The sequence below is a fragment of the Dendronephthya gigantea genome, unplaced genomic scaffold (genome assembly GCF_004324835.1).
Source record: "Dendronephthya gigantea isolate DGI-Jeju-01 unplaced genomic scaffold, DenGig_1.0 000002F, whole genome shotgun sequence".
Taxonomy (NCBI): domain Eukaryota; kingdom Metazoa; phylum Cnidaria; class Anthozoa; order Malacalcyonacea; family Nephtheidae; genus Dendronephthya; species Dendronephthya gigantea.
This window is the reverse complement of record NW_021163012.1, coordinates 1,995,528-2,020,727: the sequence shown is the minus strand read 5'-3', so window position 1 is coordinate 2,020,727 and position 25,200 is coordinate 1,995,528. Positions and strand designations below refer to the sequence as shown.

General features: G+C 38.2%; 2 protein-coding genes across 4 annotated transcripts in view; both read left to right on the top strand.

Moving 5' to 3' along the window:
• The window catches only part of LOC114534603, a 44,566-nt gene extending 29,523 nt beyond the window's left edge, over positions 1 to 15,043 (top strand). For all 3 annotated transcript variants that reach the window (XM_028556068.1, XM_028556076.1, XM_028556084.1), the window contains 9 exons: positions 193 to 283; positions 9,610 to 9,687; positions 10,757 to 10,823; positions 11,504 to 11,680; positions 11,757 to 11,859; positions 12,205 to 12,374; positions 12,491 to 12,546; positions 12,673 to 12,782; positions 13,138 to 15,043. In XM_028556068.1, coding sequence (XP_028411869.1) covers positions 193 to 283; positions 9,610 to 9,687; positions 10,757 to 10,823; positions 11,504 to 11,680; positions 11,757 to 11,859; positions 12,205 to 12,374; positions 12,491 to 12,546; positions 12,673 to 12,782; positions 13,138 to 14,728 — 2,443 coding nt within the window. In that variant the 3' untranslated portion in view covers positions 14,729 to 15,043. The remainder of the gene's footprint in view (positions 1 to 192; positions 284 to 9,609; positions 9,688 to 10,756; positions 10,824 to 11,503; positions 11,681 to 11,756; positions 11,860 to 12,204; positions 12,375 to 12,490; positions 12,547 to 12,672; positions 12,783 to 13,137) is intronic.
• Positions 15,044 to 16,277: 1,234 nt separating this feature from the next.
• On the top strand, positions 16,278 to 24,735 carry LOC114536484 (MORC family CW-type zinc finger protein 3-like). Its single transcript, XM_028557835.1, has 21 exons — positions 16,278 to 16,634; positions 16,721 to 16,793; positions 16,913 to 17,045; positions 17,147 to 17,165; positions 17,558 to 17,759; positions 17,911 to 18,197; positions 18,328 to 18,450; positions 18,574 to 18,705; positions 18,837 to 18,934; positions 19,036 to 19,077; positions 19,371 to 19,448; positions 19,718 to 19,930; positions 20,331 to 20,367; positions 20,548 to 20,586; positions 20,853 to 20,911; positions 21,031 to 21,061; positions 21,209 to 21,262; positions 21,371 to 21,925; positions 22,458 to 22,691; positions 22,965 to 23,056; positions 23,627 to 24,735. The coding sequence occupies exons 1-21, from the start codon at positions 16,575 to 16,577 to the stop codon at positions 24,129 to 24,131; spliced, it is 3,066 nt and encodes a 1,021-aa protein (XP_028413636.1). The 5' UTR covers positions 16,278 to 16,574; the 3' UTR covers positions 24,132 to 24,735.
• The last annotated feature ends 465 nt before the right edge of the window (positions 24,736 to 25,200 follow it).

Below are 25,200 nucleotides of genomic sequence, written 5' to 3'. Positions count from 1 at the left end.
CCACAGTGCATGCACGTCAGAAGAGCATTTGCAATTAAAATAGTCCGTCACGATTTCATGCGGTCAAATCTAGTTGAATGATTGAATCTAACCCTTTTTGGTTGCACAAACTCTCGCTCTGGTTTGACCAACGAAGCGGGGAAATCATTTTACAAAAATCATCCTCAAGATAATTCCTTCTTATCTCTGTAGCAACATTGCGTCGCAAAAGGATTTAGAGGAGCCCAAAGTGGCGCCCATCAAAATCCAGCTGAAAGATAACGAATCTGTTGTACCAAGCCTGGTAAGTGTCCATATGCATGCATGGAGCGCTTTCCTTTATACGGTAAAAACGATCAGACCGCGGTCCTGTTATGAATTTCAGCACACACAGATTATGGTATTGTGAAGTGTTTCTTAGAGTATTTTTAGAGTGTTCAAGAACTTTGCATTTAAGTTTATCGTTATTTACGTCTGCCCTGCACAAAAAATGAAGTTTCATCGCTATATTCTTTATGAAATACTCTATTTCAATTCAAAATATGACCGCGGTTTGACCATTTTGGCCGCCTAAGAGAAAGCGGTCATATAGGCATAGCTAACAATCTTCAGAGCTGCAGTTATATATCGGGTCTTGCTTAATGTTAACGCTTTGACATTCAATGGTATATCCTAGGATGACAAGATTACCACATATTTCCTCTTAATCATAACATCCTATACTGATGGCGATATGCAGATTTATCGATAGATATAAACAGAGCTTTTGTTCAATGTTAAATGGGAATATTTTGTGCCGCAGATGACGTTTAAAGCTGGTTTTCGCTCCTCAAAACTTGTCGTAATATATACAGGTCGTGATTTGTCCAAATTCGGTCTGCATGTGTCATATTTTGCTTGACAAGAATTACATGGAATTATGACATCTGAATTATTGCGAATTATGTTGTAAAAAAACCAGCCTTTATCATCGTGATATTAAAATACGATCAAAAGTTGACTGCATTAAAATAGGGCCACATTTAATAATGATCGTGAAAACCCACATATATAGATTGATAATAATTTTGATCATTGTCTTTGTACATGCAAAATGAAGGTATTCTAATTATTTTGTTTTGGAAACGTTGGCGGTTTGAACTCACGTTTTCTAACCAAGGTTATATATGTAATATATGCTGCTTGCTGTTTATTTTTAACAGCAATTTACGAGATAATTGCATGGTAACGCCGTATATCCTTACTAGCCATGCAGGCACAGGTTCCGTGCGAGCGGTATCTCATGCTGAGCTAAACTCTTTAACTTTCTTTGTTCGAGTATTGTTGAATCAAGTGGTTTTAGAAATTGAAAACCGCTTTGGATTTGTAAGACAATAATTTCTTTGTGGATTCACAAAGCCATCGCAAGCTGGCAAAATAGCAAAAATAGTTATTAAATAGATAGTCATGCAATGAACCTTAAACATCTTGAAAAATTAGCAAAATACACTTTGTAGGAAGATTTGTTAACGAATCATTATTTCACATGCGACTTAAAAACCTGATGTTGAAAACCGCTAGCTTCGCAGATTTAGCAACGCCTATATAACCATTGGCAAAAAATCGTTTGGTGTCAGTCAGGTTTATAACCAAAATAGGGCACGTTTGGACGCATTGCCATGAAATGATGATTTAACTATAAGATATATTGACAGATGGTTTTGCGAATACATTAAACGAACAATAAAATCGTTTGGCGTTGGAGTGAAACACTCTAACTACCCCTATATGTATGGCAATGTACCTGGACGTGACATTCCTGGCCACGTTTACTGACGTCGCGTGGTAATCTCTGGTATTTGCTAGGGAACATATTTTAAATTCCGGTTTTATAAATTCGTATTCGACGTCACTGCCAGCCCGTCCCAGTGTTTCTCGATGCATCACGAGAGATTCCTTCGCGGTTTTTGAACTCGCGTTTATGCTCACAAATCGACAGCTTCCTCGCGAAAAACTTCAGATATAACCACTCCTATTGTTCCTAGTTTTAATAAATCTTTCGCCTTAAAAGGTTTTCATGCACTATTGATATCTGTGTTAATAATATTGACATAACCTTATGGCACTACATCTTGAGTATAAGCTCCTCTAAAATCGTAAACAATAGAAACAGCTTGTATCTGTATTACGTCAACATGATTGAACATAATAAATGCACTTCGTATGATGACACTTTGAAAATTCAAACAGATTGTTCACCCATTTTTGTCCATGCATTTAATTGCATGACATAGCAAATACCGGTATTAAAGGCATAGACAATCAAAGGATCTTCCTCAAATTTTCTTCAATTAACACCAGTATTATGTTGGCAAATTCTTGTAAAAAACGTTCTGGATTTTTTTGTTATTTGCGAACAAAAACACGCCCGATCGCGACCGCCATTTTTCATAATTTGATCTAATTGCGTGAGATCGGAACAAGGTGGATTCGAATAAAAACCACAATTTTAGGAAGCACTTTTCGACGAAACAAAAGACGCTCGGAATTTGGTTTAAATTTTATCAAATTGTTGTTCATGAATCCTCCCTCATTCCTGATCGGATAAAGAGTGAAATCGCCAAAATTGAATGACATATGCATTTAAAAACTTCTGCCAATATTTTAGCTTATCTTTGAATTTGTGAAGTAGTTAGGTTGAGTGAGGAATAGGCTGAAAGAATTTATTAACTGAGGTCTAAAGTGCATTTCTAAAATTGGGAAATAAAAATACCAGATTCTTCATGGCAGAGGCACGTGCATATTTGACCTGAAACACGTCAGAAAGCAAATAGATAACGAAAATATATATATATGAACGGAATATGTAACAGTGTTTTAAAGTTCCTTCTTATATAAGGAGAAAGGAATGTTTTTCGCTATTTCTTTTTAGAAATTGGCGCTAATTCTGCGTCCAATACACGATATAGTTTAAAGACACTATATCTCTTATATAATAATATAGATTTTAAAGCCAAATTCGGTGAACAAGGAAAAGAGTTCAATCGTTCAAGCCGATATACGCAATAAACTTCGAAAAACGTCTAATATCATATCTTAAAATAATGCTGATTCTAAGATTCAAATTAGCCCTAAAGTATAGCTTGTTTAACTGTTCAAAGTTTAAACATGTACACACGGTACTAATTTAGGAGGCCAATATATGAATTATGATCTAATGTAGCCAGCCAGCTTCATTTCCAAGGGAATTTCCTGGTACAAATTTGGGCAAGCAAACAATTTTCCTGTATCATCGGTATCATCGCGTGTGGCAGGAGTCATGTGCCGTTGTATGAGACAGCGGAACGTGGGAGGATGGCGATAACACGAAACACATGCACGATTTTATCAAATGCATTAACAATTTTCACTCCAAAAACAGCAAACAACTTTAACCCTTTTGTTTGCGTTACGTTTACGACTAGATCTGGTCATCAATCATCAGGAATGCCAAATTATTGCATATTGTCCTCTTAGAGAAACACGAGACCGACTCCAAATAGTCATTGTGTTTCTTTCTAGCTGTTTCCCAGTTTCGTGAGATGTCATTTGCAGCATTTAAACATGCATTTTAGTAAAATATTGCAAACCTTTAATTGACGTTGAATTTTTGGCGAGAAGATTTGGACTTACTTCCGATATATATGGAAAGATGAAACGCAGCCAATTTCCGCAATATACGCTTTGTTTTGTACGTCTTTATAGTTGGGTATTCACGACGTCCTTTTTTGAAAATTTGACGTCTTCATTGTGCAGATAAAGGATGCTTATCAGATGCTGATCTTTTTCCAATAAAAGCTTCCCTCTTGGAACATATTGTCTGTCATTGACCTCAAGTGTTTAGGATTTTACATAGAAACTCGTGGAAGAATGCATGGTTTTTGGATTAAACTGCACTCTTTCGCCTAGAAGTTGACTGAATGATTTGAATAAACTCTCAGCATGAGAATTTTGCTCGAAAAACGTTGCATTTGACTTATATTTTTAAGTGTTTTTCGACGTACTAGAAACCTCAACACGCTACGAAGAGCACGAATTTAAATACACGCAAGAAGGATTTAATCCCACGCGCGACTTATCACAAGTTTGTGACCTGCGGGTCGTTCGATATTCACAACCTGTTCCGACCAAGATATCTGCTTTTTTCCCCTCCAAACACCGTAATCTATATATCAGTTCCTTGTACCTAGTGATACCTCGCTTTGGACGCGACCTCCAACACGAGTTCAAATTTTCAAAGTTCAACCCAAACTCAACTTACATCAATGAAAACAAGTGATAAAAAGCACTGCACGTCAGCTGCCTACTCGAAAATAACTGTCTGGGCTATAGTGTCGCACTGTCGCTATCCCCAGCAAAATCTGCCTTAGTTTATTTAACGATAAACAACAATGCATGCTTTTTGCATAACCGTTTTTGAGGAAAATTTTCATGCATGAAAATTCTCAAAAACGGTCATGCAAATATCTAGCTTATTTTTTTTCTTGCTTGGTTTTTTTTTCTATTTATTTGATATTTTTGACATATTGACGATTAATATACGTACATATACGTATATTCCCCATATTAATAGCTCAATTGTTTTTACACTGACAAAAACAAACATACATTCCAGACGATTTCAAAGCAGAAAAAATGAGTTAAGTATGGATTTATATATCTCCCAGTTCTAAGCATAATTACAAAAGATTTAACTCGGGTTAGGATAGATAATAAAAGATAGAAAAGTTAGTACATTATGCTAAATTGTTCCAATCTTGCTGCTAGTTCCAGCCCCTTTACTCGAGGCAGATTCTCTGGCATGTATACCACATATAAAATGATACACGTCATTCGCATTTTTCGCGTTTTTGTTGTGTAAATATATAATTCTTGATGATAAAAACATTGTTATTATTATAATATAAAAAAATCGCTATATTACGGCCAGCGCTCGTGCACAACGCCATAAAACTTATGAATTGTCACCAGCTTATCATAGGAAACCGTAAACCCATAATTTTTACCTTAAAAAGTTAAATATTAGCCGTATTTACAATTGAATGAACTCAATAGCGTAGAATCTTAAGTGCTTTCGGATGTAAGCTATTTGGCACGTCATTCGTGTAGGCAGTCTTTGAAAGATGTTTCGTCATTATGGCATAATTAATGAAGTTGTTATATTAACTGAACGACGTTCATATATATGTCATTTGAGCGCTCCCAGTAATCTAGAAGTCAGTGGAAAACATATCTCGGATATAACTGTTGGATAATCATACAGCATACAAAAGGAATTGTTTTGTACGCAATATATTTGTCGACATCCTAAAAGCTGAGGACCAAAGTGTCTGTAAGTGTTGTAACGTGAATATTTAAGATAGTTTATGTATTTATAGAGAACACTGCATGCCCTTCGGCTTTGGTCACTTTAAATTAGAGTTACTCAATGACTACTGCCAGGTCTGAAATTTTATATGACTATACTATATAATTTTATACGTTTTATATGACTATACTATATAATTCTATCGCCAGGGGCTCTCTTTAAAATAAGCTTACTAGGATATACAGCTTAGATTTAAATACATGTTTGAGCGCATTGCACAGCAATATTGCCTCGCTGGTCGGACGTTCATGAATACTTATAAATTAGAACTGAAGCCCCATCTACACTATACTCGATTTATTGGTACAGCACGACCAAAATTGGTACCCGCGTACCAATTTTATCCGTGGTAAAGCTAGCAATGGTCGAGTTCTGATGAAATTGGTACGCGGGTACCTTTTTTAAACGTGCCATGCCAATAAACTGACTGTAGTAAACGAGGCTAATATTTGCAGAGAGTTTGATCAAATCTTAACAGAATTTCCATTGCTTCCTTTGCGAGGAAAGGGCTCTTATCAATTCTGCGTTTGGTGGTTAGTATACCTGGGGAATTTAACAAACTAGTTATTCGACGTTTCTAGACGTTTTTGGCGGGTGGTAGAGGTGAAGCGGCAGGGCATTCTAGAAGTAGGCACTACTTCCACTGGTTCCCTATCGTTGGAGATCTCGACTTTGTACTTTTACGAGAACTAGGTTTGAACAAGGTTTGGATAGGAGTTCGTCGTGAATGTAATCGCGTATTGAGGTTGCAATCAGCCCTAATTATCTCCCCGACATCGTTCATTGGCGCGCAGTGCGGTATTCTTAAATGAAACAATGTTTCAATTTAACTCGAAAGCTATCTTCAAGGTAACAGATGATAACCCCTATTATGTACAAATTGTAATTAACACCCGTGTCAACTATATAGCTATGGGCAAGTGCAATGCATAGATATATATTTGGCCAAATTAACAATGCATATATACGATTCTAGACTCTGATTTTAAACTTTAGCGATATACATGCCAGACACTTCACTCAACATATGCTAAGGTTCATCCATTAAAAAATTCATGGATTTCTAGGCGATGTTCTTAGTGATCTTTTTTTAAACATTCATATCAGTATTTTTCATTCGGATAACAGGTAGCTTTAACTATCTTTCTTTTAATGTAAAGTTAAATTAGCTTTTTGTTAGTTTCATTTATTTATATAGCTAATGATAAGGTGTATATTTCATACACGAGACGGATAGTTGAAAATCCCAAACATGTATATTCATTCTAAATTGGGAAGTATTTTTTTACGAATGCACGCTGATTCATTGGAACCTGCCGGAACATGATAATGTAATTACATACGTATAATTATATCTTGCAATTCATGCAATGTTCTGTATAGCACATAGCAATTCTAAATATTTCAAAGATCTTTCGCCCAAAGACGATTGGCGCTTCCTTACAATAAGGAAGTTTCTGTAAGTAATCGTCCTCGTTTGAGGTCTGTTTCCCACATGGAGTATATGCGCAATTCAATTACAAACGAGGAACACGCCATCAACCTTTTTACAGCCTTTTTTGTCGAATCGAAATTTCGTAAGTGATTATATATATACATAACCTTATAAAGAAATAGCTCGTCGCAATACAAGTGTATGGTTCAAAAGGATTTCTAATCCACGAAGTGTGAATTATCCGGATTAGCGGTAATAGTTTTTGTACCCGAGAATTCTGATAGTAAAGTTTAGTTTATATTTTAATTCGTCAACAAAGTCGTGTGTTTGTTTGTTATTTTTTCACCAGCCTAAGCCAAGGGTTTCATCACCGCAGCTAATATTTTTTGAAGATATTGACAACAAAACAGCGAATTCATCGTGCTCTCCTTAAGGATTAGCACTTATCTCGTTCAACTTCAAAGTTATTCCGCATTTCTGGCTTTGTAATCCATTGTTTTCATCATCTAAGATGGCGGCGTTTTGTTTGGCAGAAATCCTATGAAAAGATTAGCTTTAGTGTCGAGAACGATTGTAAAGCATACGTTTATCAGCTCCACCGTAAATCGACCTGAGAAATTGCCCCTCTTCTTGGAAAGACCAGTCTTTTGTTGCATTATAAAATATAAATGCCCGTTAACCATCAACCTAGGACAGATTCAGGCTGGTGATTAGGGTCTTCTCATGACAGAATGAGAATGAGGTACTTGAATGATACTTTCTTAAAGGATTTATCAGCTCATGGGCAAAACAAGAAAAGCTGTCAGACGTTTTTTAACCCCTTAAAAACTTGCAGAATTCTTCCATTGATGAAGAAGATCTTCTGGTGATAATAGTATAAAAAATTGAACTCTGACGCAAGTGTATTGACAATAAGCAGGCATACAGGACCTGACACTGCATGTATACCAGATGTCTTGTGTCACCCCATTATACGTCTGCCAAATAAGTAGTCTGGTGTGGCCATGTGTACCTCCAAACCCTGCCAACCAGACTTTCAGGTTACACGTGAAACGGACAGGGTCCCTACCCTCTGAAGGGAATTTCAAGGGAATGATATATAGAACGGCGTTTGTTCTTAAAATATTCAGCGTTTTCCGTCTTCTGTGCATATATGATAAAACCCAAGATTTTGTAATGTGCGTCACATTTCCGACAGTTTATAACTTAATTGTACAAAGAGACCCAAGGCACTTTGATGCGAAGCCAGCGATCACAATTTGCAAACGAAATATCGACTGCGATTTTCCGGAGTTCAATGTAACTCAGGAAATTGGCTCACGGTTATTTTAAAGATTTATGTTCCGTTCAGTTGTTGAATGAACGCGCCGAACATGAAAGAAAGTGTTACATGAAACAGCTGTTAGGCTTTGAGATTCTTACAGCGAAATACCCAAATCGCGACTTGGGAGCTAGTTTGACAAACATGCAAGTTCTTACTCCAGTTGTATACATAGAGCTCGCTCTCTACCACTTCTGTAACCAGTTCATTACATCACATACCTCAAGCGGAGAGTTGGCACCGACAATCTTTTACAAGATATACTAAGATTTTACATGCACTTCGTGGGAAAATGTAAATTATTTGTGTACGTACGGAAGCGGTGGTCTGCTGTTTGACAAATGAGCTAGCTCTGCATAGAAAGATTACACACTAATGAACTGCCCTAGTAACTAACAAATTGCCGATGAATAAACAGCGGAATTGCAAACACTATCAAAACACCAAATAAATACTTCTTGGCCAATATTGATAATATCCCAATTAAGTTTGTGTGGTCGCTTTCGTCGATGATGGTAATCAACTAATCGTGGTATATTGTTTGTTGTTTGAGGCATGCAAGAACACTTCATTTTCCAAAGATTGCGCTGTGATATAGGCACAGATAAGGAGTAGGTTTGGGAGAGAATGTACTTATAAGGAATTGATCAATTGAATATATTGAATTTCTCACCACCTTTGCGAGTTTCATGCACAATATTTGCCAAGGTTGTTGTGGTGATGACACTCGGGTGAATTCTTACAGATGACGTTCACTTTGCATTGGCTTGTGTGGATGAGTAGGTTTAGAAATGAATATTGGACTAACAAAACAAAGGTCACAGGATTGATTCTCATCGGGGTCAATTCCTTTTTTGACTTGCACGATAGGGTTTCATTCGCGAGTGGTTTTATCTGTCATGATTCACTACTTCACAGTTGATTTACTGCTGGAAACGTTTTGAAGTCATTTCTAACAACGTCTAGCGGACTTCACGTTCGGGTACTTAATAACGTATTTCAGTCACGGACAACACGACAGACACATATTGTACAATTCTGGCTATATCAGACCTCGCTGTTTTTGAAATCTCATTCAGGTAGTTCAGACAGAAATTATCCACTAACGAGAGATACCAATAGGTATACTGGACCACGTTCATGCAGTGGGGAATACAACATTAGACTATGCCGAGTCAAATATCCTTTTTTTTATTCAGATAGTACAGACACAAACCACTATAGGGATACATTGAAGAATACCATCGTCCATCAAATATCTTTTTCGGTTAATTCAAACACAAACGCGGCAGCTTAGGAAAGGAATACACTGGACTACCACGTTAATTTAAGACATCCTTCTCACATAGTTCAGACATAAACCAGGGCGACATTTTGTAAATTATTATATGATAATATTTGTCAATTATACCACTAGATCAATATTAACATAAAGTATGTAATATCCTTCCCTAGCTTATCTATATAATGATTTTCCTTCCGTTTTAGACAAAGAGTGTTTCAGTTGGTCAGTTGGACAACGCAAACAAGGTCGTACAGATGGCACTGGATCTTTTTAACATTTTGGTAAGTTCTTTCTCTGTATTTCTACAATACTTTAGATAGATCAGGGTAATATACTGGATAGATTTACATTATTTACAAACACATCGCCCTGTGTTAGTGTGTTACAACCGGAGGAAACCTAAATTAACTTAACTTCAGCGCTATCAAATCAGTTTATCAACTGTCGAAGATGTATAAAAAAATACTTCTCGACGTTTCGACTTAAAAGGTTTTTTATTTATACTTCATGCTGATAAACCTGTTAGTTCTACACAGTTCTTACGAATTTCCAGTAAGGGTCATCACTACTTATTTGTCATCTCAGCTATTTACACTGGATAGCTCTGTTTATGTTTCTAGTACTTTTTAGAGGTCCGGTAAGGTATTGCATCGATCTCGTATCGATCCAGTGTTAGTACAGGAGGAAACCTAAACTAAACTAACTTTATTTATACTAGATATCTCTATCAGTTCTAATCTGTTTTTCCTAGAGGTCCAGTAAGGATCATCTCTTATCGTTTCAGTGTCACTTTACTGAAACCCAAACTAAATTAACTCTATTTATACCAGATAGCCGACTTTATCAGTTGTTAGTTGTTCTTTCTAGAGGTCCAGTAAGGATCATTTCTTATCGATCCAGTGTTACTACAGGAGGAAACCTAAACTAAACTAACTTTATTTATACCAGATAGCTCTATCAGTTCTAAACTGTTATTTTTCTCGAGGGGAAATACTTGTACTCTGATTAAACTGTGGTGTTAGATGATGGGGATTAGTTTATGCATATCAAATATCTATCGAGACACTTCTTGTTCATATTGTGAAGTGGTTCCCGCCCAGGATACCAAACACGAGACAGGCCTATATATATAATGTGATCTTCAATAGTCCATGAAGCGATTCAAAATGATTCTCAAGGGAATCTTTCAAAATCCCTTGATCCCAACCGCGGTTCTACCGTTGCATTGCCATGTGTGGTAGTAAAATTTTGAAACGAGCTCTTAGCGCTGCTTCCGGTCGATATTTTAACCCATAATACAAGCGTGTCTTAGTGCGCGTGTCTAAGTAGTATTTGATGATCTTTTTGTAGAATAAGGAAAACGTCAATGACTATCAGTTATGGGTCATGTACAAGGATGGAGCATATCCACTGATAGGTAAGCTATACTTTAACTAGCCTGTTAGAGCTGTTAGCCTGAGATTTTTTGTGACATCTTCTTCTGACAGATGTGAAGGAGTGATTCGGCCATAAATGCTTTGATATCTTTGTGCTTTGTTTGCGCAATCGCAGCTGTCCGCACGTTCACATCGATCAAAAAACGACAATCACTACAAAAAATTGTTGGTCTCAATTAGCCCTATGAAAACTATAGGAATTTGGTATAATCCATGAAATTCACACCCCAACCAGAATGTTCTTTCAACTATAATTCATGCAATAAGAACTGTTTTTGGCGTTTAATCTCGTAATCTTGTTGTGGTGTGTTTGTTGTTAAATTCTTAATCTTATTTGTCTCACTAGAAGGTTTGCACTGGATTAGAATCCATTGAGTATTTTGATCACGCTATTGAGAGTTAAAAAGCATTTGTTGACATCCCTTGATACCCCTTGCGAACGCAGTATCATTAATCCACTACACACGGAGCACCTCTTTTCTTAGTTATCACCAGTTATCATCTATCACTGATATATCTCCCTCGATATCATTTGTTATCCACTATTCTATCACTTGTTTCCCCAGCTATCACCCGTCGTCATCGTTGATTGAACGAACTGCCACGCAACTATAATATGAACTCTTCTCGTCTTAGGCTAACTTGCAATTTTCCTATTCAGGTCACGAGTTTCCATTTGCTATACACATGAATCAACATCGTGAGATGTCAATACTTGATGACAGCGACTTTATTGCACCCACACCTGAGCCCCTCACACCACCCCCCTCTATCGAAATTACACCTGAAAATCAACTTCAGTTCATTTTGAAAAAGGGACGAAAAATGCACAACAAAGGTTTGTCCTGAATAATTCAATTTATTTGACATGTCAAAATTGATGGTAGGTTTCAGTATTTTATCTCTGGTTATAGTTGGGCTGAATCGACTAGTCAAAATGAGAAAAAATAAGAAATTGAGCAAAAAGATGTCCGGAAGCAAGTTACCTTCTTATGATATGATGATGGCCCCAGGAAAGTAAGTCGATTTTAATAATCTGCTATAATAATCTAACTCCTTTATACTGGTTATTTCAATCAAATCAGTCAAGCTCTGTTCTTCCTAAGGGTCTATTGAGGATCATCTCTTATTGATCCAGTGTTACTACAGGAGGAAACCTAAATTAAACTAACTTTATTTATACTGGATAGCTCTATCAGTTCTAAACTGTTCTTCCTAGAGGTCCAGTAAGGATCATCTCTTATTTATCCAGTGTTACTACAGGAGGAAACCTAAACTAAACCTAACTCAACTGAGCTGAGGGTTTTTATTCCCATATATCATCTGGTAAAATGTTTTAAACTTTTCCTTATCTCATTTCAGAGTGTTTGGGCAACCTCTGGAACAATTGACAAGTAAAGAAGAGCTAGTCCCCAAGCCTATCAATGACCTCCTTGTTCGGCTGTTTCGCTACGGACCGTCAACCTCCGGTGTTTTCCGAAAGACACCGAATCATCGCGAGGTCAAAGAGTTGAGAGAAGAAATCGATGATGGTGAGTAAAGCGTTTCATACGATATTGAGTGATAGGAATTGAGACCCAGAAAGTGACTGGTTTTTCTAAATAGTGTATTTGTAATGATTTCTCAAACGCGTTCTTGCTCTTTTCAGGAAAAGAAGTCTCATTTGACGATATTTCAATCCATGTTGTCGCAGGCTTAGTGAAGGTTTGTGTTTTGTAGAAATTTTAAGATCATATTTAGAACAAGTGAAAATTTCCATTTCTGGTAGGAGAACTAGATTATTTTGGTTTGCTTGTGTTCCACCTTTGAACCGTTCTTGTATATTTGTAGGACTTCCTTAGAAACCTTCCCGATGCTTTATGCTCTTCTGAATACTACGAGGATTTTCTCGCAACTAATGATGTCAAGGATAGATCAGAACGAATTCAGGAAATTATGAGGTATATATTGAAATTCTGTGAACTACTAGTTTTGTCCAACCTGTACTTCCTAGAGCTCCAGTAAGGATAATCTCTTATTGATCCAGTGTTACTACAGGAGAAAACCTAAACTAAACTAACTCTATTTATACTGGATAGCTCTATCAGTTCTAAACTGTTCTTCCTAGAGATCCAGTAAGGATCATCTCTTATTGATCCAGTGTTACTACAGGAGGAAACCTAAACTGAACAAACTCTATTCATACTGGATAGCTCTATCAGTTCTAAACTGTTCTTCCTAGAGGTCCAGTAAGGATCATCTCTTATTGATCCAGTGTTACTACCTTTAGTAATCTTTATATATCTCCACTTCTAGATTAGCTGTAAAACTTCCTGCAGCAAACTTGGAACTGACCAAGCGGTTCTTCTGTGTTCTCTATCACATAGCACAAAACTGCGGACAAAACAACATGACGTCATTCAATTTGGGCGTCTGCGTTGCCCAAAGTATACTCAAGCCAGCGGAGTCCGTGAAAGCGGAAACGGCCGAACAAGCAAAAATGACTGCACCTCAGTTTGTGGAATTCATCATCGATAATTTCCCGGAAATTTTTGGCAAGGATGCTGTCACCGTATTGGGCGACGTTTCTGAGATCATCGTCGATGTGCCGACTATTTCCGAGAACGGGGAATCGGAAGTGTTCGATAACCCCGAGGATCCCCGACCGAGAAGCCAATCGCATAGCGATTCCAATATTTACCAAAGCGCACTCGCAGAGGACAAAGCGGAACAAATAGGGAATCTGTTGACAGTAGGGGATAACAGTGCAAACTTAAGCAAAAGTACCCCTAATTCACCCAAATTACAGAGGAAACAAGAAAAGACAATAGACGCGAACGATATTTCGAAAAAGATTCACTCGGCATTTTACCATCCTAAGCATTCGCCGAGGTATATTAGAAGGAACTCGGATAAATCGTCGAAAATCGATTCGGAAAAGGCTCGGGATGCCGAACGACAACAAAAGGACTTCGAGCGTTCTCGAAAGAAGCCCGTTATACTCACGACGACTACGTCGAGTGCCGAACTCATCGAACATGCTCCGAACGATGATACGAGGTTATCATCGAGTTGTGGGTCGCTGCACGCCGCACCTGCTGAGGTCAAGAAGACTGTTGTACCAAGACGCGAAGGAATGATGTTTGCATCGAGTAAAAATTTTTATGCTGCGCCCGCGTATATTGCTGAGCGCGTGAATACGGTGCACGACAGGCGCAGACAGCCCGCTGCACCATCCTACCAGGAACATATGCAACGAACAAGGGCCCAGAAAGTTTGGAACGGCCCGAAAATCCTAGACGTACCAAAACGTTTAGATATCCCTAAAGATCTTCTTGCTGTCCAGACAACGAACTCTTCACAAAATGGGACACATTCCCCAGAGCCTTTGCGAGGAAGCAAAAGCGAGGGATCTTTGACCGAGGATAAAACTCCGGTTGGTAATAATGCTATGGAGACTAAATTCGGACTAATGCAAAGCAATGAATCCGATTCCGACTTGAGTCCCACCCATTCTCGCAATAATTCCTCTCCCGTTTATTCGTCTCATGCGAGCTACACGACTAACCTTTCCCCACGACACTCCCCCAGGTCTAATCATGTGTCTCCGGCGAACAGTGAACGGTCGGCTCCGAAGATGAGCACCGGAAGCGAGACTTCAATCTCGTCGCTGTCGAGCGTTGACGATATCATGGACACGAGCGATTCCGAGAAACTGGACGTCACACGACTAAAGCACATTCGGGACTTACTCGACGTATCAGGGTATGCGAATCCGCTGAGAATTAGCTCGGAAGCCGCTGACCTTATATCGAGGACTCATGGCGAATGGGGCAACGCGATAAATGATGATACAGAGATGGACGACTACCAACGCATGACAATGGCCGAGGAGACATATGTATAGCTCGCAGGCGCAGATGCAATGGCAAGTGAACTCTATCTTAAAACAGTTCTGAATGAATTCTTCACAAGAGCCCAGGGCAAGCTAGGAATCATGGTGAAAAAAACATTTGGGAAAGTTGCAGCTAGTTTGCCATTTCTCCTGGGCGAGAACATAGCTCTACTTTCATATCTTAAACTGCCTTAGTTTAGTTGAGTTGTGGGTTATATTAATTGATTGGCGTTGTTGTATAGTACAAAACAATGATATATTTATAGCTTATTTAAATACCATGTATATATAAGGTGCCGGAACTATCGTATAGTGAGAATAAAGTAATAAAACAATCATCTTAAACTGAACATATTTATTACAGCAGATGAATAGGATACTACTTCGCACGCGAATTCTTTTTGCACCATAACTGTCTCTGCATAGACGTATCTGCCCACTGACGATGAAGTGCTACTTTTCCGGGAAAATGGACTGTCGGAGCACGGACTGCTAAGCACGCACTTCCTAGCCACACGAACTCGATCTCAGCGTAACGTGGCGATAAGAAACGAACTTTTTTGATCGGTCCGAAGGCAGTAAAAATATCGGTAAGTTCGCGTCTTGTGTAACTAGCGCGCGGGTTACGGCCGCACCAACTAACAGCTATAGTACAAAAGTTGTTGCGTGCGTGCTGTCGTTTACAGACTTGTTTAAATTTGTTGGAAGCTTTCTTGAATGATTTTCGTCTTGGGATTGCGGTAAAGTTTAAAGGCTCTAAACAGAAAGCAAGATTTCTTTTCAGAATAGCAAGATAATTTCTTTTCGGACACAGACTTGTTTATAAACAAAGATTTGCTTGTCGATCGTAAAGAAGGAGTTCTTTAATACCTTTTTCACTGTCTGATTGTTCTAAGTTACCGCTAGGCGGTTTGCTTCTGACCATTTCTTTTAAAGATCTTTCTTCATTTAAAATTTTCTGCATATTTTCTTTAAAAATTGATGGCAGATGAAATTCGGTGAATTCATTATCTCCTCCAGCGGTTTCCGTGTTTTCCTTTTTGTTTTTATACAGATTGGAAGTACATTGTTTAATCTTTGATTCGGTTTTCAGAAATCCATCACAAACTGTGCTCCATATCCGATTCAGTTTATTATCAGGCACGTTGTTTATTGGTGGAAATTGAAAGTTCGAGAATTGTCGAGCCGGCAATTTTGTACATTCTCTTCCAGTGATGACAGGTAGCACCATTGGGAACCGTTATCTTTCGAAAACAATTAGTCTGATTCTTGGAAATTTGCCCTTTGTGATGTCACGTAATTGATTTCGAGTTCTGTGGGAAATCAGTTTTCAGTTTGTTTCAGTTTTACTTGCAGTATTTCATTTGGCGTATACGATTCTTACCCTGGCGTATGTGGTGGAATGAACACATATAAAAACGCATAATTTCAAGAAAACCTTTTAATAGTTTTTTCTTGGAATTTTGTGATGGATATTTCTAGAATTAAAAAAATGATTATCCGACCCTGCATGTCTGATCATGAGATCTTCTTATCTCAGCGCCGGCTGTATTTGTGGCTTGCGGTCGTATCTTTGAAACTGGTGAAGTGCGCCCGCACGTCCTACGATTCAGCGATCTTCTCCAAGAATACAAAAGTTTACTCGCAAAGTACGACGGGCATGAAACGTCATCAACTCGCATCGGGATACCGAACACAACGAACCAATCAGAAACTGTTATATCTTAAAAAACTATTTCTATTGGTTAAAATACCCACGAGGGGTGAAAGCGAGCTCTGTGACAAACTTCCAACCTGTGTGCTGTGTGTTGTTGTTTAGAGGCTTTTGTAAACGGAAATAATAGCGAGTCTATCAAATATGGCGTCTTCTTCTTCTCCGTTGGGAAAAACCGCCGCTGTTGGAATTTTGCAGAGTTCAGTAAGTAGACCAAATTCGAAATACCGTAAACATCATCACCATCAATTTGTAGCATTTTGGCGTGATTTTTTTGTTGTATTTTTCAGCTGAGCCCAAAGTATTTACACACGAACTCAACAAGTCACACTTGGCCGTTCAGCGCCATTGCAGAGTTGATAGGTGTGTAGTACCAGATCAAATCATTCATATTCGTAAAGCACATACAGACAGTGTTTTTAACTCTATGAAGGGACATTCAACGTGCAACAAGCGCTTAAATTTAGCTCTATTTCCTGCAGATAATGCATACGACCCTGACGTCAAAGCAAGTCAGCTATGGATCGATGAAATACGTATTCATCATGCCATTTGCTTGACATTTACAGACAACGGCAACGGTATGCAGCCGGATAAACTGCACAAAATGCTAAGGTAGTTACTAGTTTCGTCAGATGTTATATCAGTTATTTCAGATTCGGAAGAGAATTCAAATATGCCAAGTATTTACAAATTGCCGCTCTTCTTTCTTACAGCTTTGGCTTCTGTGAAAAGGTGAGTGAGCGTTGTGCGTGTGACACGTGCGTGCCGTACACGTGAATGTTTTGTCTTATTGTAATTCCTAGAAATTTTGTGCACTGTATTTCCTGCACCTCAAATATTACCTTTAGTGGAAGAATTTGATCATTCACTTGATCATATAGTCTGAGCCATGATAAAAATTTGTGTGGTGAATTTTGTACTGACAAGTAAAATTTCTACCAAATTCTACTCTGCAGAGTGCTAATTGGTTTATTATTAAGAAAACTAATGCGGTATAAATGAAAGTGCATTTCAAGATTGTTCTTGTTCACCTATGTTCTGCACAATTTTCTTCGAAAGTCATCTAGGATGCTACATTAGAAATCCATGCATCTGGTCAACACATATGCTTTGTCTCCCCACAGGTTGCTGATGGTACCCACATGCCAGTTGGCCATTATGGTAATGGCTTCAAGTCTGGTTCCATGCGACTTGGGAAAGATGCTTTGGTGTTGACGAAACAAGCAAATTCACGAAGCATTGGTTATCTGTCTCAGACATACCTGGAAACCATTAAGGCTGAAACTGTGGTTGTCCCACTGGCAACATGGGACAAGAAAGATAATGATATCCTTTCTTACAACTGGAAATGCTTGGAAAAATTTGCCAGAATTAGACAAGTGAACAATGTTTTGCAAGAACTATTAATTGTCTTCATAATACTTTTCTAAATAACTTATAATAGTTTAATCCATTTGTTTTTCTTAACTATTTATACAATATCTTCTGCGCCCGAATGGGTTTAATGCATTGAAAGATATTTTCTGCTACTCCCTGGTGAAATCTGAGAAGGAGTTGAACAATGAATTTGATGAAATATCTGGTGAACATGGCACCAGAATTATTATCAGCAATATCCGCAAAACCAGCGACAACAAGCCTGAATTTGACTTTGATACTGATGAACATGATATTCGAATACCAGACGACACAAGTTCAGAGGGCGAGAAGTATCGTAAGACAAAACGACAGAATCATGTTCCAGAGTGTGATTACTCTCTTAGGGTATGAATTAGAGTTGCAGTTCATTTCTTGACAAATCAGGTCTTTTCATTTCTTGACAAATCAGGTCTTTTCATTTGATTCCATCAAGCTACCTTTAATTATGTATGTGCTACCATTTAATATGTTTTAGGCATATTGTGCTATTTTGTACCTAAAACCAAGAATGCAAATCATTCTACGAGATAAGAAAGTTAAAACATTGGTTGTTGAAAAGAGTTTGAGTAAAACCGAGGTTGATCGATATAAACCAACAGTATCCTTTAATACTTCATCTGTCATCTGCCATTTTATTCTTACAACATAACTCTGATTTCCTCAGAAGTAAGTATAAACCTCTCAACATTGTTAAAAAATTCTTAACTCCATTGTTTCAAAGCATCATGCAACCACTGATCCAGTGAAGGTTGTGTTTGGCTTCAACAGCCGTAACAAAAACCATTACGGTATCATGATGTACCATCGAAATAGATTGATTAAACCCTATGAACGTGTAGGATTCCAGTTGAAGGTATGTATTATCATGCAATATTAAACACAATGAACAGCATTATCATCCAATATTAAACACAACGAAAAGCTGCTACATTTTCCAAGAATTGCATGTTTTGCTGCCCGTGACAATTCATGTGTCAATTCTAGGCCAACAATCTTGGTGTAGGTGTGGTTGGTGTTGTCCAATGTGACTTTCTCCAGCCAACACATAATAAACAAGACTTTGACTATACAAAGGCTTACAGGTAACAATTAATGTGAGATTAATCTCTCTATGGTACACCGCAGTAAAAACATTTGGTATAGATTTGATTTAGCAGATGCACAATCTTTCTTTGTGTTCTAGAGCCTGTATCTATTCTCTTGGTGTCAAATTGAATGAATATTGGTAAGTTTTGGGGCTGTGGTGCAGTTTTTATCTTGTGTTGTATACTGTATCATAATTAATTCTGGCAACTCAAGACACTTCATGAAGTCATCACTTCATTGAGTCAACACTTCTTGTGGTATTAAATCTAGCAGTGCTAACAGCCATTGAGTATTTCACTCTTGCTTTCACTCTTGAAAGCAATACAACTGCTGAGCTATGTATGCTCTTGGCTGCATGCATCCTTACTTAGTTGTGACAGTCAACTCCTGTGTGTTTTTTAACTTAAAGCTTTTGTGTATTTTGTTTCCAAGGAACGAGAAGAAAGGGCCTGTGAAGTCATCAACTAACAGTGTCATTGATCAGACAATTCCTGAACCACAGGAAGTACAGTGAGTAAAATTGGATTTACATCCTTCATTTACCCTCATCATCCTTCATTTACCCTTACCATCCTTTATTTACCCCATCATCCTCTATTAACCCCTATTATCCTTCATTCACCCCTGCCATCCTTAACTCACCCCTGCCATCCTTAACTCATCCCTACCATCCTTAACTCACTCCTGCCATCCTTAACTCGCCCCAGCCATCCTGGACTCACCCCTTTCATCCCTACATCATTCAACCACTGTCATTCCAAGCAACATCATTTTATTAGATCGATACCTGACCAAACCTGGGCACAGTGTGATGAACCATCGTGTCTGAAATGGCGTAAACTACCTGATGGTATTCACCCAGACTCTTTGCCTGACAAATGGTTTTGCCACATGAACCCTGACCCCAACTTCAAGTCATGTGACGTTCCCGAGGAGAAAGACGATGATCAGAGCAACATAACACCTTACGCCAAAGTCCAGAAAAAACGACTGTAAGTCGAAATGATCTGGTTATGATATGTGTCTGTGTCCAACCTGTGTAACGATTCTAGCAGTTTCAAAATTTGGAGTCTTTCATAGTTTCATCGCTTTTATAGTTTTATAAAAGGATTGTAAGTCGAAATTACTTGGTGATGTTTGGGATTGAAATAAGTTGACAAGGACGTGTGCAGATATATTATAGTTTTATCAACCTTTTAACTAATAATACTTCTTCACTGAGGAAAAACGTAAAGGCTGGTGTAGTTCAACCATTGCCTAGTGATTTTGGTACGAGAAATAAGAGTTAAAGACACTGGAAGATAAAAACCGTTCATCTGAACCTCTCGTGTTTAGACACATTAGTGCATGGCATTACAGTAACAATTAAATGAAGTGTTTCTGAAATTTTAGTGTAAAAGAAATGGAAGAGAAGCAAAGAAGAGAAAAGGTAAAACGGATCAAAGCAACTTATTTGATGCTATGAAATTTGGCATAACGATTTTAACACTCGTGTTAAACACTTGAGTACAGTTTGTGTGAACCTTGAAGAAAATCCTGATGAACTATCCTTTCAAATGAACAATATGTCTGAAGTACGTGCCTCAAATACTTCACTTTTTCGTTTCAGGCTGCAAAAATAGCTGAGCAACGAGAACAAGAACAAAAGGTCAATATGTGTCTTATTATGTTGTAATAAACACATTCATTTAATTTCTTTTAATTAGTTTGTTTTCATCACGTAGTGCTGGAAAATAGTTAAGATAAAAAATGTTCTTAATTTCGAGTGGAAAAGAGTTACAGTTCATTATATCGAACATCTTTTATCGTCGCCTTTTTTCGTTGCATGTTGAGATACCAGACCAAAAATGGCAAATTTAGACTTTTGTATAAGAAAGTCCTCCATATTTTGAAGTATTTCTTCGTGTTCTTCAGACAAAGATCTTGGAGGAACGTGAAAAGAGTCTCAAGAGAAAAGAAGAACTGATAAAGCAGTAAGAATTAACACGTCTTCTTCACTTGATCAAAGTTATAGTTCGTGGACATATGTATGAACAATCTTGGGGTTGTTTAAAATCAACGCGGTTCTAAAAATTTCCTCTCTGATTTACAGGCAATTGACCAAACTTCAAGCGAATATTCAAGTAAGTCTTCATCTGGTATTTTTTCGACCTTCAAGTAGCTACAATGGATGTTCCCTCCCGACAATGGTACCAGATTAAAACGACTATTCATGTAGTTACTAACAATAGCGACGATTTTATTAAATATCTTTTTAAAATTTGTTTTAGATCGTCAAAACTGAAAGTTTACCAACGGCACAAGTTGCGCCTAGACCTACGACGGTACATATATATATATATATTATCTTATCCTAATATTTCATCCAAATCCTTGCTAATTTTCAGCAACCTTTTTGTTTGTTCATTTTGATTTTATTTTCACTTCCCTAGAAAATTTCAAATGCAGTTACTCCAACCGCAAAACCGTCACCAAGACAAATAGGCAGTCAGTTAGCGGCTCGCATCAGCCAATCACAGGCCCGTACGCCGCAAACTAGCCAATCAACACGAAGCCCGGCAAAGCTGACGTCACCCCCTGTTACGCCACTGGGGCGTCCCAGCTGCCAATCCAACCAGACGCCTAGACCTTTGGTAGGTGGTCAATTGGCAACAAAACATGTATTGACGAACCAATCAACGAGGGCTATTGCTTCAAGTAGCCAATCACCGTCGAGCACAGCCAACAACCAATCACTGACTAATAAAGCGAAGCCATTGAAACAAAATATTACTTTGCTGGCACGAAAACCTGCGAATATGCAAGCACTAACGAACCTGGCCTCCAAGGGCTTGACTCCAAAGGCGGGTGTCACGTTCAAAATGGTAAAAGCCCCGAACGGCACTACGTACCTAGTACAGGAGAAGAAACCCCCAGGAACGACAACCTCTACCGGCACAAAACCCACCCCAACTGTAGTAAGGCAAAGTGGAACAACTTTGGCTGCGGTAATTTGTTAATACAGTACAATTTACATTAATTTAAGATTTTAAATTGTTTTTAAACGCTGGTCTTTTACAACAGGAGGAAACCTCAACTAAACTAACTTCATTTATACTGGATAGCTTTATCAGTTCTAAACTGTTCTTCCTAGAGGTCCAGCAAGAATCATCTCTTATTGATCCAGTGTTACTACAGGAGGAAACCTAAACTAAACTAACTTTATTTATACTTGATAGCTCTATCAGTTCTAAACTGTTCTTCCTAGAGGTCCAGTAAGAATCATCTCTTATTGATCCAGTGTTACTACAGGAGGAAACCTAAACTAAACTAACTTTATTTATACTGGATAGCTCTATCAGTTCTAAACTGTTCTTCCTAGAGGTCCAGTAAGAATCATCTCTTATTGATCCAGTGTTACTACAGGAAGAAACCTGAACTAAACTAACTTTATTTATACTGAATAGCTCAGCAAGGATAATTTAATATACTGGATGATCCAATTTCATTTCTTATTCGAAATTCTTTTTTCTTAAAAAGATTTCGGCTTTGAACACAAAGTCACCTACTGGGACAACGACAAGCCAAGTGAAGCCTATCGCGCCAACTAAACATGCAGTAATATCCTCTCCAAACTCTAATGTTGATATCAAACCACGGCTTAACGTTCTTCCCAAGCCACAGCAGGTCCCGATAACAAAAGAAGCTGTTGGAACACCGAAACCAGTTTCTCTCGCGCGAAATGCAACAAAAAGTGTGGCAAAAAGCCCTGTGGTGAGCTTCCAATTCATCTTGTGAAATACGGTAGTGGTTGGAAGTATTTCTTCGATTATCTCCCTTTATCTCCCTTTAGTGCAGTGTATAGTATTATTCCTGTGAATCCCGTTCGATTCCATGATTAAACACTCAATGAGTCCCGTATATTCCCATGATGATGCTTAAAGGTCCTATATGATCCCATACTGCTCCTCAGTAAAGTCAAGAAAGAGCTTTTACATGTCGATTCCCAAAATGAAGGTTTACATTTTTGTGTTCTTTTTTCCACAGACTGCTGACGTGAAACCGTCCTTCTCTTTGGCAGCGACGGCATATTCAGAAATCACTGGCAACACCAGTACCACGCCACAGGAAGTGAGAAAGTACGTTTTCCTGAGCATTTTCATCTCACTTTCCAGTATTAATTTCCCGAAATCAATGCTTCAATAGCCCGATTCATACTAGAGACGGATCATCCGTCAGATCACTCGTCAGAGTATAAACACACGACAAGCTATCTAGACGAACTGCATGTGTGTAGACGAATGTGTTAAGCGAAACAGAATGGTGCGTTTGAAAAGTGCAGGGAAATTGGAAATTATTTATGTGGTAAAAAGAGTGCACAAGACTTATGATGTTGAAGGTTTATGATGAATTTTTCGTACTTCTTTTATCCGTATTTATACTAACAGCCGTGGACGAACTACGCATTCAAATTTGTCTAAACCATTCAAATTCTAAATAGACAACTTTGCGGATAATTCGTGTCGACGGATCATCCGTCTGTTTGCCCGTGTTTACACCCAGACGAGCTAGAAGACGAACTATCATTAGCTTTCCCAAGTTCGTCCAGACGGATGATCTGTTTCTGGTATAAATTATTGTCATAATTTATCATCATGCATAATCATCCGTCTCTAGTTTAACACGGGCCAATGCGTCTTTTCTTACAGCATTCTAGGAAATGGTATCAAACGAGAAGCTCCAGAGAATGCGGTCAGTCCCATTCCCTCTAAAGTTCCCCGGAGAAAGTCCGAAGCCGCGGACGTCATAGTTATCGATTCTCTTCCTTCGACGGAAACACAGCGGCGGGAAAAATCGCCTTCGGAGAGCGCCGCCGAAAAACGAGCCAAAGAACTCGCAGATCGAGTTAAAAGCCTCGAAACTGTGCTGTCGAAGCTCAAGAGCGATGGAAAAGATCAAATGGAAAAGCTGGCGATGCAGTTGAGCGAAAAATCTGCTCAACTGGCGAAGAAAGACAGTGAAATGAAGGATAAGACGGACGAGATACAGACAAAAACGCGAGAGTTGAATGAGAAATCGAAACAGTTGAAACTACTACGCGGTAATGTTTGCAAGCTATTGCAAGTGCTTGTCCCAGAGATTGATGTTTTATCTGACACGGATGAGGCAAAAGTCGACGATTTATTGAAACAGGTTTTAGATGCAAATAAGTAGTGGATTCGGGATATTCAGGGTTTTTTTGGGTTGCAGCAGTTCTATTGCGTGAACTGGGGGATATTCAGATTTCTGTTGGAAAACACCGATCCCCATTATGTTGGATGAATTCATGTTGTTTATAATGTTAAAAGCACTGTTACACTATGCAACTTTCCTTGCAACTTGCAATGCAGGTATCATTTTGAGAGATGCTAATTTGTAAAGAGTGCATGTTCGAAATGCTAGGAAAACGTTAGCGGATCGTAAGAGATGTTCGTGTTTGGCAACTTCAGATGCTTCAAGAGTAGAATTGCATCGCAAGTTGCAAGGAAAGTTGCATAGTGTAACACTGCCCGACGACTCGTTTTCCCAGTTAAAACGTAGGCAGCGATCTTACTAAAGCAAGTAAGTGTTTCAGGAAATTGATGGTGTAAATCCTCGCATTTGATCGAAGCACATCAAATACCAAACATACGCACTGCAAAAATACCAAAACGTTTATATTTAAAATCATCGTTCAAAAAATTGTTGTCTTTTTTGGTCTGTGCATGCAATATGAACCGAATAATTTGTGTACATTATTTATTATAATATATTGTGGCGTATATATTTAATATGTATAATATATAAAAAAACAAAGTAATCCTAACGAAAATCGTATGTCGATGTATTCACTTTTTTTAATGTGCAGTTTGTTGACACCGAAACAAATTTGAGTATAAATAGAACAGGGGCCGGTTGTATCAAGCCCGTTTAGCTTAAACGGTGGATAAGTTCAAAACAGAAAGCAAGTCTATCGTTTTATTTAACAGGCAAACTAAATGTTTTTTACCTTAATACAAAGATACTGTTTAAAACTACATATTCAGTGCATAATATTCACATTGACTCATTCAAGAGAGTTGTAAGAGTGTTATTTGATTTTGACTTATCCACCGTTTAAGCTAAACGGGCTTGATACAACCGGCCCCAGGTGGACATTTACGTCGCCAAAAAAGGGTGGGGCTATTTCATGGAGGATTGGAAACTTTTTCACTAAAGGTTTTGGGGTAGTAAACAATATGTTTGGATTTGCGGTATTTCTTTC

Bases quoted from the DNA above. Each gene is read 5' to 3' on its own strand.
- LOC114536484 (XM_028557835.1), top strand. From the start codon at position 16,575: ATGGCGTCTTCTTCTTCTCCGTTGGGAAAAACCGCCGCTGTTGGAATT. The intron at 16,635-16,720 runs GTAAGTAGACCA...TGTATTTTTCAG, and splicing joins TTGGAATTTTGCAGAGTTCA to CTGAGCCCAAAGTATTTACA. The intron at 19,078-19,370 runs GTAAGTTTTGGG...TTTGTTTCCAAG, and splicing joins GTCAAATTGAATGAATATTG to GAACGAGAAGAAAGGGCCTG.